General features: G+C 40.7%; 1 protein-coding gene across 8 annotated transcripts in view; it reads left to right on the forward strand.

The window, feature by feature from the left end:
• FAM135B (family with sequence similarity 135 member B) overlaps positions 1–18191 on the forward strand; it is a 271906-nt gene that overhangs the window by 148153 nt on the left and 105562 nt on the right. For 7 of the 8 annotated variants that reach the window (XM_017746687.1, XM_017746686.1, XM_017746688.1 and 4 more), the window contains one exon: positions 12492–12571. In XM_017746687.1, the coding sequence (XP_017602176.1) occupies positions 12492–12571 (80 nt within the window). Of the gene's footprint in view, positions 1–12490; positions 12572–18191 lie in introns of those variants that run through there. The other variant, XM_017746689.1, reaches the window with a different exon arrangement.

Consider the following 18191-nt stretch of genomic DNA (forward strand, 5'->3'; position numbering starts at 1 on the left):
ATCTGCTTCCACCTAACCCCTGTCACCTCTCCCTGTCCCCCCACCCCCCCACGCACACTTCTTTTTCCATTTCTTTCTTTCTTTCTTTTCTCTTCCTTTCTCTTTGCCTCTTTTACTATTAAATAAAACACATCAATTTTTTGGGCATCAACATCTAACCTCGTTTGGTTTTAATCTCATTTCTGGGAATATTTTAAACCTTCTAAGTTCTTTCCGGTTTATGCACAGAGGCTTAGCTTTCTTTGCTTTTCTGGGTTTAAACCGGATTGTAACAAGCTCATCTGCCAGAAGCTGGGTATATTTTTTTCCACATTATACCCAGAGCACTCAGCTCTTGAGAGCTTCCAGCCCTAAATCCTGGACTCAGGACATAAGTATCCATGTTTGATCCAGGGATATGCTGAGCACCTTCTGAAGATATTAAGAATCCTTGTGTACTGTTTGCTTGCATGAGAAGGAATCACACGAAGCACTTCTCAGGCCTGCAGAACTAGGCAGCATCTGGTTTTAAAACAGGATTTTGTATCATAATAAAAATAAGAAAAAATAAAAATAGGGTTGCCATTAATTTACAATTGAACAATTTCATCTTCTCTGTATGATGCAGACTCCTGGTAGGTGAAAAGTTTGCTTTCATAGACCCACTACATCTTTTACTGAGAGAAAAGTACATTACTTACTGTACTGCGAGGAGGGTATGGCTCGCCCTCCTCACACAATTAATTTTAGACTTCCCTTCATCAAACGTTAAAGAGCCTGAGAATAAAACTGGGATGAGAATTGTAGAAACTTGATGCGATAAATGGCTGTGGAGTCTTGATCAGAGTGCTGCAGCTGTGTCTGACTGACCTGCCCTGACGTGGCAGCTCTGGGCATCACAGAGGGAGCTGCCAGATAGACCTATCACCTTGTTCACTGTGTGTAAGACCAAGGGTTGAGGAAAGCCTTCCTCTCCTACCTCTAATAGACTCCAAAGTGAGTGTAAGATTCCCTGGGCTGTCTGAGGTGTTCTTCCTATTGCTAAAAAGGTGAGAAGAAAATGCTGATAATGGGAATGGTGATGAATTCTGTGAACAACCAGCTCCTGCCTGCTGCTAGCTCCTGTGTCCCACACTCACTCCTTTTTTTCTGGGCTATTCTAAAGCCTGCCAGAAGCCTGAGGTAGAGCTAGGTCAGAAAAGCTTCTTGAAGTAATATTTAATTTTAAAATGTCTGGATTTTGTAGATGTGTCTGAAACTTTTTGTAGTTATATTGTAGGTCTTCCTCATGCACATGGTATTGCACATTGTGCTTGCTTATATAGCAATGTGGTAGTTTTTCTTACATGTTCCACAGTCTGATTAATCTGCTTTCAATATTAGGTGTAAAATTATCACCTTTTCCCATGCTCTCCTATTTGAATAGCCAAAAAACCCACAAAATATTTATATACAAAACAGAGATGGATTTATACAGTGCACTTCTGTGTGACTCATGCACTTTAGAGATCCACGAAGTATTATTGACTCTATTAGGTATGTAACCTAAAGCATTATCACAAACAAGGAAAATTCTCCACTGTTTTATGCAAACTTACAGAATTTTTTGTGGCTACACCTCTGATTTGCTTCACTGAAGGGAAAGGAGAAATAAAAAGGGTCTGCTTGTCTCCTTCACCCGGGCTTTCTCCCTATGCCTCCATGATGGGTATTGCTTTTCACTTTTTACTTTTTCAGATGGAAGCTAACTTGTTAGAAAGCTTTATTTTTAAGTTTTGGTCCCCAGAGTTTTCATGGAAAGTAATAGTGTGTTTGGCAGATTATAGATTACTCTGTTTTTCTGGGAATCAGCCTGGATGGTCACAGATGTTTACTCTGTCCTGCATAAGCTTCTGGAATATCTATCAGGAAGCCCTCAGATGGTAACACACTTGGCAATCCTCTGCTGGGGATCATCAGTACAGGACAAAAAGGTGTCTTAGTGTTTCTAGAGAGAGAATGTGGTTTTTTTACATCTGAAGACCTTGAGTTCAAAGCCCATGAAGTTAAGTCTTGCAATGAGATTTGAGCTCTCTTCTATTGCTGTTTTCATGAAGAAATCCTTCTTTTTCCTTGCCTGTAAGGCTTTTTCTCACTGACTTCCAAGACAGTGTGCTGCAGTACTTGGCTCCCTGGAAGTAGTAATTCAGTGGAGAAGATTTGCTGATAGGGGCTCCTGGAGGACAACTCCAACACTAGTCTGAGGAGCAGCTGGAACTCCAGGCTGACTCATCAGGCTCAGCACACAGCTCATTTGTTTGCTGTGTGTATTAGCTTAAAAGTGCTTATTTAAATGCAGCCTAACCTGGGATGAAATTTTAAGCCTCGGAGCTGTTCAGGTATAATTCAAAGCAGGTGGAAGCTTTTCAGTTCTGAACTTGTCTGGCTCCTATGACACTGTTACTGAGCCACAAAGGTTTGATTTCCATGCTGCAGGAATGATCAGGGAGGAGCAGTCTGGTCTGTTAGTGCTCCTAGTGAGAGTGATCTGGTTTGGTGGCGTGATGCATCAATATTATCTTACAAATTGCTTCTCTCAAATCAGTCAACCCTTCTAAACCGGGGTTTTACAGTGTCATTAGAAGCCAATCGCAGGCAAGGACAAGTAGGCAGCAACTTGCAGGACTAGATGAGAGCTGAGATACTCTGATATTAATCTGAGGGAAGGAAGGAAAGGAAGGACAGAGTCCAAAGCATCAGTAACAGGGCTGGTACCACCCTGCACTCTGTTGGTTTTGATGTAAACCCTCTAGAATTAGGTATTGTCCTGTGGTATGGTTAGATCACCAGAGATGATGTGATGAATTATATGTAGAAAAAACATTTTATTATTCTAACATTAGGAGAGGAGGTCTGAGCACCTCAGTGTCAAGAGACTGAGAGGTGCCAGCAGCTCTGCCCCGTGAAGGAGGAGGCAAGGCCAGGGAGTGTCACCCAGCACATCTGTTAGTGCAGCCAGGCTCCTGAGGGAGGCTCACATGTCAGCAGGTGAGGTGAGTCAGTGCAGGTCAGCAGGGCTTAATATGTGTCCAGCTAAAGGAAAACAAAGAAGCCACTCAAATTATTTCATTTTAAAGATTAGAAATTCACAAACAGTCAGTGAAGGTGGAGATGGCAAATTCATTGCTAATAGGGCTACCCATGCACTTTATCTTGCAAGAGAGAAGGAACTTGGAGTAGTATGCACTGCCAGCATAAATAACATTGTCCTGCAAATAAAAAGGATCCATGTCCTATAAATCATTTGGAAATGTACTGAGCTTCCCCTACAAACAAAAATTTTTTTTTAACAGTCTTGTTCCTTTGCCAGCTACAGTTTTTACATCTAAACTGGATTTATTCACAGGCAGTTTATATGTGTTTGTTCTTGTGCCAATGTTGTACTTTCTTGTACCTCAGTCTTCTTTCTTCCTGATTATTTTCCTCCCAATATATTTATAGATGGAGAGAGGATCTGATTGCTCTGTTTTGCTGAGTTAAGTGTACCAAGTCCCTTTAGGTCTTAAAATCAGCTTGCTGTTTCCTGATCTTCCCTTCACAGTGCCTGTACCATATTAGCTGGCAATTTTCCATGCTCTCCCTACTTTACTGAAGTCTAAATAAGCTTTTCTGCACTGCTCCTCCCTTTAAAAAGGGAAAAAACAACACACCACAAACCAGGTGTTTACTCAAAAAGAGGTACTGCCTAGCTTAACTCTAATGAGCCAGACTCAGCCTAATTGCAGTAAAACAGGAATTGTACTGCAGTTTCTCATTTATTCCCTAATTATTCTTTGCCTTAAAATCTACTGTAAAGCCTTATGTATTTCTGGGGCCACACTCAGGGGGCCAAGTGATGTCCATTCCACTCCCTTTGCAAAATGACTGTTCAGCTTCTGCTCTTCACCAGCACTTCTGTAACTTCATGGATTTCTTGGATTCACTGTAAATCTGTATTACCAAGTGTCCAATTCACATGCCACTTCTACCAAGGTTCTCTAAGAGAAATAGCTTGTTATTTTTGGAGGCAATATCTCATTTATCATTACTGTAAGCTCCATATCACTACCAGGTAGTTCTTTCTTACACATTTGTGGTGGGGGACCTCCTGTAACTATTTTGGTGGCCTTTGCAATGTCTACCTCAGTCTGATTCTCTGGTTTTAAGTATAGCTTTTGATCTCCACACCGTGTTCTATTCTTTGTAGTTTGTATGTTCATGCTTTACATAATTTTGGAGATTGTCACTCAGATGGCAAGAGATAAAGTTGTCTGTAGGATTTCTTCCCAAGCCTGAAATTCAGAGAGCAGCTACTTACACAAAGAGGGAGAAGCCATGTCCCTGCAATTGCCCACACCCAGGCAGCATCCCACCCTCAAGGCTCTGCTCCTGCAGTATAATCACAGCAAATGTTCCTCTCAGGTGAGAACAGATTATGCCAACTCTAGGAGAGCTCAGGAAACAAAACTGATCCCTCTTTATCTTGAGGGGATTGGAAGAGTCTGGTGAGGATGAGCAGACTATGAGGCTACTCCTTGATGAGAGTATTAAGAGCCAGCTGGAGATGATTCACTTGTTTTGAGGAAAACCAGGCACACTGTATGGTCAGGTGTACCTGTTGCTTCTCAGCATGATTTATGTCATTTATAGGATTTATGTCATTTATAGTTCAGAGTGCCTCACTGGAACAGATGAATAATTTTAGCACCCCCAGGAAACATTTTCCTTCTGCCATCCTATTAGAATCATAGAATGGTTTGGGGTGGAAGGGATCTTAAATATCTTGTTCCAACCCCCTGCCAGGGAAGGAACACCTGGAAGACCAGGTTTCTCAGTTGCCCACATCCAACCTGGCCTTGAACAATTCCAGGGATGGGGCACCCATAGCTTTTCTGGGCAACCTGTGCCAGGGCCTCACCACACTCACAGTAAAGAATTTCTTCCTAATATCAAATTGAAATCTACTCTGTTCTAGTTTGAAGCCATTCATCCTTTTCCCTTAGCAGGGACTGAGGGCAGTATTCAGACATCCAACAGTGTGGTTTTTTGCAGAGGCACTGAGTAAAGTGTTTTATTTGCACTCATATTAACATGGCTTTGTTTTATATGTTGGTCTTAGTGTCACTCAGACTGGCACAACAGAGAGGTGTGGGACTGTGGGATGGGGAAGTGGAGACATGTATCTGTGTTTGCTGCTGAGGAAATTGTGTGGGACTCTGCATCTTGCAATGTATTTTATAACATATTTTATTTCCTGTATTTTGATCAGAAAAATCCTCCTCACAATGCACAAGCTATTATGAGTAACATCCAGCTTCACAGTGGGGGAGCAAGAACCTTTATATTTTTGCTTTTGCTTGGTTATAAAGTCACTGTTTGGCAATTCCTCCCTGCTTACAAAGGCTTAGAGGAAGCTCTGAGGAGGAACGAATAATGTTTGCCTGTCTAATGATTTAAATATTGATATGTGGCTTAAAAATAGGAAAAAACAAAAACCCAACAACCAGCAACCACACAACAGGTAACAGGTTTTATTCAGTTTCCTGCATGGAGGCTGCTTATTTTAACTGGACAACAACCATTCTTCTGAAACTCAAATAAGGATGTCCTTGGGTTTTTCTGGCCACCCAAGGGGAAGCTGTTCTTTGCTTATATACTGCTTGTGATATTTATCTCCTTTATTTACCTCCTCTGGAGCTGTTGTTAACATTTTGCCCGAAACTGTCACTGAAAATATTTTCAGGAGAAATATTCATTTTTTAAAAAATAAACTGATAAATTATGAGCACTAGTATTTCTATGTAATTTTTAACTCAATCGACCAATTTGAGCCTCTAATATTGTCACTGCCCAGTGTGTTCTTTTCCATGAATGTCATTGAGGTGTTGGGGGAATCTGAGGTCCTCTACATCTCTGTCCTCTGCCATTGATCCAACTGAGCATCACTCTCATTACCTCAAGGTGCAAGTCTTTGCAATGCACTCATATACACAACTGAACCAACAACAGGACCTTTAGAAGCCTCTTGTGTCTGCTGACTAGAAGACTATTCCCTAAAGTCTTTCTTTAGGAAGAATTATCTAATTCCATGATGATTTATACCAGAACTGCTTTATGCCATTGCATTATGAAGGCCAGACCTTTTGGTATTAGGTGCCAAACAATCTGCAATAAATAATTTATTAATAATTGTTTATTGCCATTCTTTTTATTAAGAACTAAAACATGCTTGGCCACCTAAAAATATGAGTTGCATTTTTGGCTGCAATCCTTAATAGTGCAGACCTTGCTAGTCTCTGGATTCTCTTTATAGCTGGATCTTCGGCCTCAGAGTTTGACCTTAGTCTGAGAGTTCCTTGGGTTTCTATGACTTTGCTATGCATTTTTTACTTTGACCAGTTCCGTTTAGTGGGTACACAGGAAGATAACTCTTTGTGACCCCTATAATATCTCTGCCATCCAAATGAATTTACCAAAATTTAGGGGATGAATAGGGAAAGGTTTAAATAAGATGAAGACCTATTTCTTTTATGTCCCAGCACCTAGTCCCTTTGGCAAAGGACATAAGGAAGGTTGGAGCTAACCTTGTTAGAAGTCACCAGTACTGAGGTATCTTCACGTGTTTCTGATATCCAAGGCAGTGTTGTCTGGGCAATGAGGAAAAAAGGTCTGCCCGGCATCCTCTTAGGAGCTGAAGGTCTCTGAGTCTTCTGAGAATTTTGACTGCCTGGCCATCATTGCCCAGAAAGGTTTTGGATGCCCCACCCCTGGAAGTGTCCAAGGCCAGGTTGGATGGAGCTCTGAGGAACCCAGTCTAGTGGAAGGTGTCCCTGCCCATGGCAGGGGGTGGAATGAGATGGGCTTTAAGATCCCTTCCAACTCAAACCATTCCATAATTCTATGATTCTCTGGCACTGAGGCTAAAAAGCAGAGAACAGCAATGTAAGTAAACTCTCTTAACTTCCAGAATAAGATGGTTTTATATAAACTCCCTGCTGTTCTTTGCTACCTCCCAACATATTCCCACAGGAATAACTTGCAAGAAAACACTGAGGCTGCAAGTGCCCTGGACATTATTCTAATTTGCAGCATGAATGACTGAGCCCAGTACCCAAGAACAGTCGCAGACACTGGGTAATTTAATAGCATAGGCACATCTTTTGTGGCATCTGAAAGGTTTGAAGTTAATTTCAAGTGCTTACTATATTTTTAAATTGTAGGATTACATTTAACGTGCAGGTTGGAACAGTGCTAGGATGCTTCCCTGTCTGGATCATCAGTGGACTCCAGCTACAGTTGTAACATGACAGAGTGCTCCCCTGTCTCCTCATCTAGAAGTCAAGATGCCAGATTGAAACAGAGATCAATGTTAATACTAGGAGTAGCATCAAGGCAGTTGATTCCACCAAAGATGAAGCACAGCACAGTTAAAGCTATGCCTAATAAAGTAAAGTTAGCTCTTGCTCCTGAGGCCACTTATAGATATAGAAAATTATCTATGTCTTCATATGGAAAGCTGACCCATAGTATCTTTCCAGCTCAGAGGTGCAAAGGCATCTCTTGACAAATGAATGCAAGCTAGCTCTGAACTCGTTGTGTGAGGTGCTGTAAGTGATGTAACTGCAGAACTACAGGGCTCGGTTTAGCCAGCTCCCCTCTTCGGCTATCCTGTGAATTTCTCTCAAGAAAGTCAAAAAAACAAAAGAAGGGCTTGATGCTGACTATTTGATAGATTATTGAAAGTTGTAGCAAATACAGACTGTATACAGAATAAAATATTTTTGTATTATACATGGGTAGAGTTTGTAGGATACACACTTTTCTTTTGGGTTTTGATTTCTGCACATTTTTTCGAAAGACAAAATAAGTTCCATGATTCTATGATTCCATTATATGAAAGTGTCATCCTGGGTGCCTCTGTATAATCTCCCCAGCTTTAGGTGGCTGTAGCGGGTTCAGTTCATATCCTGGCCAGAAACACCAATTATGTGTAGTGGTTTGGTTCAAAATATCCATTACTTACTTATTTTGCTTCTGTGAGATAAGAATTAGGAGAAAACAAAGCAGGCACAAAACTTAAAAGAATATAAAGAAGTTTATTAACAGACCTAAACGAAAGAAAAAAAAAAATCAGACTAAACCTTCAGAACACTTCTCCTCCCCCACCTTTCTCCTTTCTCCCACTGCCAACATAAAAAGACAACTCTTGAGATTTTTTACCAGTCAGTTTACCACCTCTATAATAATCTCTTTTTCCATTCACTTAGGGAGAGGAGTCTCTCTTGCTCATGCTATGGAGACATCTCCACAAGAAACAGTTCTCTCATGGCTTCAATGTCACAGCAAGGTAGCTGCCCAGGTTGGTTCTCTGCTCACATGTGAGAGTTCCTTCCCTCAACTTACAGCTTTCCCCACAACTGCTTTTGAGGGTTCAATCTTGAGCTACTGGGGTACCATTTTAAGGTTGACCTGTTCAGAAGCAAAGGTTCTCTTCACCTATCTCTGGGAGCATCTACATTTCTAGGTACAGATGTCTTCTTCTTCCCTGGGACCAAGGGTCTTCATCACTTTCATCTCTCTCTGTTCAAGCTTCTCATCAAATCACAGCTACTTCAACATTTGCTTATTTCAGCACAGGTGCTTTTGCTCACAACTGCAGTTTGAACTCTCCATCCCCCCATGCTTTCATGAAATTACAACGGGTGCCCTGATGTATCACAGTCCATCACCATAGCTTTACAAGAGAATAGCAGCTTCTAGGTTTGAAGCATCTCCTCTTTCTCCTCTCTCGGGACTTCAGCTCCTCCTTCTTTACTGACTTTGGTGTCTTTATGGTGTTTTCTTCACGTACCTTCACCTTTCCTCTTCCTCTGACTCAGGAGAGGATTAATGTCTGCAGGCTTCATCTGTTCTGGAGAATCTTACAGCACTAAGAGAGTTAATCTCACCCGGGGCCACCCGAACAGAGCAGGGCTGTGGATGGAACAGGGCCATGCAGCTCTGGGGTGGCTGTCTCCCGTGTGGCCTGGCTTGCACTGAGGGGTTTGCGCCGGGTGTCCAGCGAGCAGAAGCAGCTGAGATCTTCAGCCAAGCCAAGCCGCACTGCAGCTGACCCAGCCAGGCCACGCTGAGCAGGGCCTGGCCCTTCTGGGCCGCGCTGAGGGCCCCCAGTTACCTGTCTGGGAAGCAAGAGAGATTTCCCAGGGTTGATTCGTTCTTAAATGTGGATCACAGAGGCATGTCAAGCTTCTCAAGTGGCTTAAAAAAGTTGCCAATATTCAAACTAGCCAGTTGATTGGTTCTATTGGGTCTAGAGGCAGCTGTAAGCACCTCTTTGCAAAAGAATCACTTCCGTGGCTGATGGAGCCCTCTTTAACTAAAAAACCAAACTATGCTAAACCATGACAGTGGCTTAATCAGAAGCACCAGCCAAGCCACTGGAAATCAGTTTCCTAATGGAAATATTAAGGGCTGCTTGGGATGTTTCTGAACATGAGACACACAATGAGGGAAGGCTGACATTATCATAGTGTGGTAGTAGGTACCCAGTTAGATACACCCTGAAGGAACTGCAGCCTGTGGAAGCATCTGCACTGGAGCAGGGAATGTGTGAAGAGGAGGGACCAGCTGAGAGGTGCTTTTATGGACTGACACTAACTCCCATTCCCATCCCCCTGAGCTGCTTGGGAGGAGAGGAGTCTGAAAAAGTGAAGCCAAGCCTGGGAGAAAGGGAGTGGGCTGAAGAGAGGTTTTATTTTAATGTCTGAGTTTGTCTCTTACTACCAAATTGTGAATAAATTGAATTAATTTCCCCAAAGTTGAATCAATTTTGCCAGTGGCAGTAACTGGTAAGCGATTTCCCTGTCTTTATCCCATCCTATTTTTCAGCCTATTTTCTCCTGCTGTTCTGCTGATGAGGGGGAGGGAGAGAGCATGTGGTTGGGAATTTGGCTGTTAGCCAAGGAAAACCCACCACAATTTTGAGCAGCAAAAATCTAAAAAGAAGTGGCCAGACAATTACAGAATATTATTCTTTGGAACTGATCTAGTGGAATGGGCACATGGTAAATCTTCAATATCTGCATATGGAGGAGTGTCCTGATACACTAATGTGTAATACCACTTTAACACCCTATTGCTCTTATTTGGAAGTTATTAGACTTTATGAATAGTCCACATAGGGTATTTTTGTCAATTAAAAAATTGCATTGCATAAAAATGTAATGAGAATTCAAAGGGTCCTAAGGCATAATTCTTGCAATTGCTTTAGAAAAAATCAGGATCAATACCATCAATTAAAAACTCCTGCATAGTGCAAGAACAGCATAAGGGAGAAAAAGATCAGGTAGCTTAGATTTGGTTGCTGTTATGTTTAACTAGATACTGTGTGTATTTAGAATATGAACTGCTTTTATTTTCTTCTCTGAAAACTAAAATGTAAACAGAGAGTTTTCATGCCCAAGATCTTGACTGAAACAGATACTTAGAAATGTTAAAGGTTGTGCTGGAATTATATCCCAGTTGGGAAGGAGCTGCCAGTTGGAGCAGGCAGAGTAACGTGGGCTTTCAGCTGTGAAGGACATGGAACAATTGCCTCTGGAGTGGTGCTTTTTTTGTTTTGTTTGATTTTGTTTTGTTTTCTCCCCATCAAACTCCTTTCTTCAGCTTTTAACCTCAGAAAGACAGATCTAGTTCATTCATTATTACACATCTAGCAAAGTTTTTATTGGTAAGTGTAGCCTGTGTGAGATGTTGTTCACAGGAGTTCACAGAAAATTTGGTGTTTTCTTACAGTTATAGTGATGCCTTAGGTTTTAGCTTTTATATTTTCCAGATCCTGTACTGCCTAGTGTGTAACTCTGAAACTTCATATATCCTGTTAGCTACTGTTCTCACGTTTTGGTTAGACATAACAAGCGTTCTCTGGACCTGAACTCAAGGACACCTTGTTGTCTCAGGCCCTGAAATAAGTAAACTGAGCCTCTGGACAGGGGGAGAAAACTTGGGTTAATTACGTCATTACTTGAAATTATAATTGGAGAATTAACCCTGGTATGCAAATGGACAAAACTTATAAAAGTGTGAAAAACCTGTGACCCAGGGTCCATCTTGGGTAGAGCCTTTTGACTGCCCAAGGTGTACCTTTGAAGGCCCTTCAAATAAATACATGCTTTTATTCTCTTAATCTTGTCTAGCCTCTGCTTTCAGATAGCCACTTCAAGGCATCAATAGAATGGTTTAGATTGGAAGAGACTTTTGCATTTAGAGACTGGGACAAAAATTGGGCCAAACCTATCTGCAGATAGTAGTGGGTCAGAGGAATTTATAAACAAAGAGACCAAAGGAGGGAAAATTCAGAAAAAGGGAGACACACTAACATGGTGTTACAGGAGGTCAGTGGGAGGTCTGCAAAGAGCTGGAGGTATCCTGAGATACAACGTCCTGGATTGGACACTGTACTGAACACTGCCTCGTTTTTCTCATCCATGGAAGTGGTGATGAAGGAAGACTAGGATGAGTTTTTTCCTTTGTTTAGACTGAGCTCATGTTTTGGGCACTGGAACAGGCTCCCAGGGAAATGGTCACAGCACCAAGCCTCTTGGAGTTCAAGAAATGTTTGGACAGACAACGCTCTCAGACACATAGTGGGGTTTTTGGGGTGTCCTGTGCAGGGCCAGAAGTTGGACTTGATGATCCTTTTGGGTCTCTTCCAACTCAGGATATTCTGTGATTCTATATCTAATTTAAACCAGTGAAATTGCTGATGTTTTCTTTTTCTATCTTCCTTCATCTAACGCAGGGATCCCCTATGGGATAACAACCAACCAGAATACAACTGGTTTAGAGATGATTAACAGAATCACAGAATAGAAAGGACCACAGTGAGACATCTGATCCAACCTGCCTGCTCATGCAGGGTCACCCCAGAGCACATGGCACAGGATTGTGTTCAGACAGTTCTGGAATATCTCCAGTGAGGGAGACTCCACACCTTCTCTGGGCAAATGATTAATGCTAACATTTTCTTGATAAGGTAGACTTGACATGGAACAGCAGAATGATAACTACTATGTATAATTTGAATGTTCCTAGATATGAGATTAGCACTTTTGTTGTCTTTTCACTGACGTTTCATCTTTTTTTTCTTTTTTTGTTTTGTATTAAATTTTTGTGATTCCTTGTATGATCTCACTGCTTTTTATCATAGATGTTTCTCTACATCTCTCTCTTACAGGAGGCCAGGTGCTTTTCACAATTCTTCCTCATTATTCACACATCAGGCCATAATGTCCACTCTGCCTGGTGTAAAATAGGAGGGGCCAGATTAAACCCACTTTAATTAATGCTAAAAAGCAGAAGAAAAGATCCTGAGCATGCCTGTTCTCTTGAGCACTTTTGAGTGCAGATGCCCAGGATGTGCTCTCACAGAATTTTAGGTTGGATCAAGAGGTCACGTCTCTAACGGTGTGTAATTTTTAATCCTTTCTCTCCAGGTATTACCAGATAAGAGCTGGACTGAAGATCCCATCCAGGATTCCCCACAGGCTGTTTGCTACGGTTGCAGGACAGACAGGTAAGAAGGTGCCAGAGGAATGTGACATGACCACAGCTGGGGTAGGATGGAGAAGGAGAGTCTGTGTGGGGAACAGGTGAGCCTGGATTGGGATCCAGACCTGGTTTTGCCTTATAATCAGTAGTTGTTCATCTTTGTTCTGGTAAGGGTTTGTGTCTGGTATGGGGCTTGTGTCTGTCAGAAAAGGAGAGGAAATTCTCACCCTCTTATCTGAAAGCATCTCTCTTATATGTGGCTCCTTGCTGACATTTTTTCAGTTTAAAATTATGTTATGTATGTAAGGTTCTCTTTTTATTTATTTTTTCTTTTATAAATAATAATAAAAAAAGTATTGTTCAATTTGGAAGTCTGATTCAATTAAAAGGTAAAATTATTAGACAAGTTTTATAAAACACAAATAGTTATACCAAAATCTGAGGGAATCACCTAAAAAAAAAATCCCAAATTCAAAAGCTGAATAAATAAATTTCCTTGGAAAATCAATGAATATATAAATAATTTAGTCTAGACTTGGAAAAACATCTCGTTGTGAAAAATCCTCATGGAAGAAACAAATTTATTTTACAACATATTCCAGTGTAATTTGACTTGGCATATCCAGAATCCCCTGGAGTTCCTTTGATCTCTGGAAATGTCCTTAAATTACAGCAGTTTCAGGCATAAGTAGCCTTATACTAATGAAATAACCTCCTTTGAAGACAGCTAGAATTTTACTTTCTTGGGGCAAAAACTACTCAGTAACAAACAATAAAAAAGCCAAACTACTCCTGTTTGGAAGAAACTGGTTTATACTTACTTTTTTTCCAGAAAAAATATTTTCTTTTCCTTCATACACCTTCAGCATCAAGAAAATACTGAAGATTCTTTCACCTCTTCTAGAAAAAATTCACGCAGACACATGGGCAGGGGAGAGGGGAAGCTGGCAGTGCAGTTACAGGATTAGCAGTTGACTTTCATAGTGCTAATGCAATCCAGACTGGGCTCTAATAGCTTTATAGGGCTAACATCAAGACAAGGGATATTTAAGCCATTAAGGCTTTAAACAGTTTCTCCTTGGCTATCTTTGCAAGTACTTCCTAATTGATTTCATACATCTGCAAGAGAGCATTATTTAATGGGACTGAACTTAAAAGTACACAGGCCATAATGTGGGTTTTTTTCATGCCACTGATCTCTCTCAGTATGTGGATAGCTGGAATAGGACTAATTAAATTGCTGTGCATGTTTCAATAAGACACTCCTATTAAAATAGCATTACAACAAAACAAGGGTGATTTAAAATAGTGAATAAACTCCTACCTCACCAGCAAGAACCACTATAAAATAAGTGGAATTCATGAGTTTGGTTTAAAGGAAGTATTTTTAATCTTTCCATTATCAGGTTTGTAGGATCTCTGAAAACTGAGAATATATTTTGGAAATTATTATGTAAATTCATAAAGTAAAAACTGTGAATATATGCAGTAATAAAATGTATAAAATATGTAAGTATATAAAATAAAAAAGAGGCAGTATTTATCTTCCAATGCACATGGCTTTTTATTTTTATTAAATGTGCAGGATTTACAATAAAACCTTGGAAACTGACAGCATTAGCAATGTTTTCTTCCCACTAGATGTTTTCCGCAACAGAGGCAAAAAACCTGCAGTTTTCAATAATTCAACAGAGGGAAAGCTGAAGTCTGACTGGGTAGTCCCTTGGTGGTGACCAACTAGGTGTACTAGAACTCCATCCATGGCACAGGACTGGCAGGTTGCATGGGAAGCCTTGGTGACCTACCACGTGGTCCACAGTTTGTCCACATCTTGTCTACAATTTAGGAAGACAATGGGCTGTGTGGCTTAATCAAATCACAGGAGAGCTGTGTTGGAGCCCAGGAGCCCCTGTGGTGTGGTCACTCATGTCCTCAAAGGCTGACTGTTAGCTTGCATTGAGTCAGGGTGCATGAACAGGTATATGCTGTGAACATAAATATATTCATAAAAACATATACATTTCATTCATACTCCTGAGCATTTTTAACAAGGTGTGTTTCCTTATGGACAAGACAAGACTGGTGGCTGGTGAATTTTCACAGAATCATGCAATCATAAATTTTGGAAAAGACCTCCAAGATCAAGTCCAACCTTAGGTCCGAATACCACCATGCCCACTAAACCATGCAGTGGAGTGACACTTCTACTTGTTTTTTGAACACTTGCAGGGATGGTGACCCCACCACTTTCCCAGGGAGCTTGTTCCAATGCTTACGCACTCTTCCAGGGAAGAAATTTTTTCCTTATATTCAACCTGAAACACCCCTGACTCAATTTGAGGTAATTTCCCATTGTTCTATCACAACTTGTCGGGGAGAAGAGACTGACCCTCACCTCCTTTCAGGGTGCTGTAGAGAATGATAAGGTCTCCCTGAGTCTTTTCTTCAGACCAAACCACCCCAGCTCCCTCAGCTGCTCCTCGTAGGACTTATATTCCAGATTAAGGTCCTCATTTTTGAGCAATGAAAAGGAGAGAGGGAACAAGGCTTGTTGTGTACAGTCTTCAGTTGCTGTCATGCAGGTTTTGTACCCCCACAAAATTTAGCCTCCTGCTTTTAATAGATACCATGACTGAAGCCTGATTTGGGCTTGTGAAGAACAAATTACGCTCTCTGCTCATTCATGTGCAGCTTGTAACAGCACAAACTCCATTGCCCTCAGCACCCCTCCTACAGGGCTGCGTTAGTGCAGACATATCCTGAAGTTAAACTCTAGAAATGCCTTTCTGAGTGGATTTATGGGGCTTTGGCCTCAGATGCTCCTCAGCAGCTTGGCTTGTTAACATCACCATGTGATGGTATCTGCCTGCAGCATACAGTGGGCTGAGCCTGTGGGATCCAAGCACGAACAGCTAGAGGAGCAGGGAAGGTGAATATGCCATCTCACAATTATAATTTGTATAATTAGCTCCTTGGCTGAGTTGTCATATGACCCACTAAGTGTCTTCCATAAGATTTTAAGCTACTGTATAAATTTTGGGGCAAGGATTCATAGAAGTAATAAATATGCAGTCATTCACTGATTTCCAGGCTACAGGCACAAGCTGAAAGACTGCAGGAGTTTTTCTTAAAAACCTGTATTTAAAACATTTTTTTTTCCCTTAAGCATGCAAGATCATTCCTCAAAACACTGGGAGAAAGAGCACTGCTAAGAAACAGTTAGGATTAGCTGTTTTATTTTCATTTGCTGCACTGTATGAAAGAGGGGAAAATGGAGACCAGAGCAGTACAGAAGAAGACTAGTTAAAGAACATGGTATGCATGGGATAAATCTTGGCAGCATTATTGCCAACAGAGGATATGAGGGTGAATTACATTGTTGAAGATGCCTGATAAACCCAGTCTCAGAAAGAATATAAATTTCCATTTCATCTGCAGTGTTTTGCAGTAGTCTACACACCACTTGAATGCATGACTGTTTTGAGAGAGAATATTCTTTAGTAGTGAAAGTTGCAATTGGGTTTTTTTGTAAGTTTTCAACCCACTATGCCTCACTCCCATGTAGTGCCACCAGGGATACTTGTTTGCTACCAGCTTGCCTACTTGTTTACCTTACAGGCCAAGGAAATTGTTTTGCTGGGTGAACATTAAGAAAAAAAGTATTTTGCATGGCATATAACTAAAGAAATTACTCAGGACTGTTGTGTCCTGATCTCCTTTTTACTCCACCCAGAAGTACCACATTACCAATTCTCAACACTCTAAATAGACAAATGTTTTTGAAAACTTGACCTGAAAATGTAATTACAAGTAATACAAAGTGTGTAAGAAAAAATTACCACCAGCTATGCTAATCTTTATTAGACTGTAGAAGTCTTCCATCTAATTTTAGTCAATTAAATTGGGTTATTGTTTAAAAGTCCAGAAAGCCAAGGACAGCCAGGAATGTGGTTCTTTCTTAATTTTTCTCATAAAAGGCAGGGGAGATAAAATACAATATTTTTTCCAGACAAGTCAGGAAAAGTAGCTGTGATTGCCATTACACATTAACTCTTTTTATTGGTGATGTAAAGGTGTTTCATGTACCCACAACCTTATGCTTTGTCATAAAATGGAATACCTGACTTTAGGTGACAAGAAGAAGCACAATTTCAATTGTGGTATGCAAAGAAAAATAAAAAAGTGGGACCATCAGAAAATCATGTATAAATATAATCATTTAGGTTAGAAAAGATCTCTAAGATTGTGTCCCACCATTAACCTAACACAATAAAGTCCACCACTAACCCATGTCCCTAAAGCAAAGAACATTGCTGTCACCTCTGTCTGAACTATACAAGTTCATGATAATCCACACTGAACTCCTTTTCCTATAAATTAAATTATATTTAATTAAATTAAGTTTGTGGCTACCTTGCACCTAAGACATAATTTGAAGGGGTTTTTGCATTTCTGATATGCTCCATAATTAACTGGTTTTGCCTGTTTTTAATAAACAAGGGTTGATCTTAATCTCCTCGTTAATGTTTGACTATCTCAGAGCAGTTCCCAGTGAAAGAATTCTGCTTCGATTATTAAACAGAAACCTTTTCTTGTAAATGGCTTCTTAATGGAGTCAAAACAAACAGTTGCAGTTAGTTGCTCATTAGAGCAAGGAGAAACAGCACCATGACTTGTGGAACAGTATGAAATTGCAGTCATTAGTTTCAATAACTTTTTGAAAGGTAATTTCTTCCTCCATTAAGTGAAGGTAAGGTTACTGTTTTTGAAGTATGAGGAAAAGGGGTAGAAATTTATGCTTTAGGAAACACATGGGTTTGTTTTCAAAGCTTATTAAAAGTAATCTGAAAATAAATATGCATTTTCTATATAAAATAAAGCATACCTTATAAATACAAATTTTATCCAGAAGGGACTTCACTGTGAGAGAAGATGTTTTGGGGATAAATTGTCTTAGAAAACTTCAGCTGTGAGGTCATAAGAGATGACCCCATCCCTGGAAACATTCAAGATCAGGGTGGATGGGGCCCTGAGCAACCTGGTCTAGTGGAAGGTGTCCCTGCCCATTGCAAATGGGTTGGAGCAAGGTGATCTTTAGGTCCCTTCCAACCCAAACCATTCTATGATCCTATGGTCAGACATTTTAAGAATTGTTGATTCACAATCTAAACAGAACTAATTCCATGATATTCCAAGAGAAAAGGAGAAAGAAACAGAGAAAAAAATAATGAAAAGGAGTAAAGAGAAGATCTTTCTGACTGATGTGATACTTGTGTGCATGTCTCAACCGTCTTCCAGTCAACACCTTTCATAAATGCCTCAAAGGATGGAAGCTGAAGAGTATTTGTGGCTACAAGAATTTCCATGGTAGACTGTCAGCTAAGCTGGAAACCCTCACTTTCCCCCTCCAGAAGCTGGGGCAGATCACTCAGATGAAAATGGTGTAGACCCCACAATGTTGGAGATGCTGAACAGCATCCCAACCCAAAACTGAGACCTGGTCAGTGTGGAAAGCCAAAACTGGGAAGGGTCTGCAAGCACCAGCACATGCCATGAGTCTCTTCCCCTGGACAGTGAGTCTGAAACACAAAACTTCAACATCAGTGGCCACCTGAAGGCCTGGCTGAGACAGAATCCAATTCTTT

Source organism: Corvus brachyrhynchos, unplaced genomic scaffold (assembly GCF_000691975.1).
Source record: "Corvus brachyrhynchos isolate BGI_N302 unplaced genomic scaffold, ASM69197v1 scaffold89, whole genome shotgun sequence".
Classification (NCBI taxonomy): Eukaryota; Metazoa; Chordata; class Aves; order Passeriformes; family Corvidae; genus Corvus; species Corvus brachyrhynchos.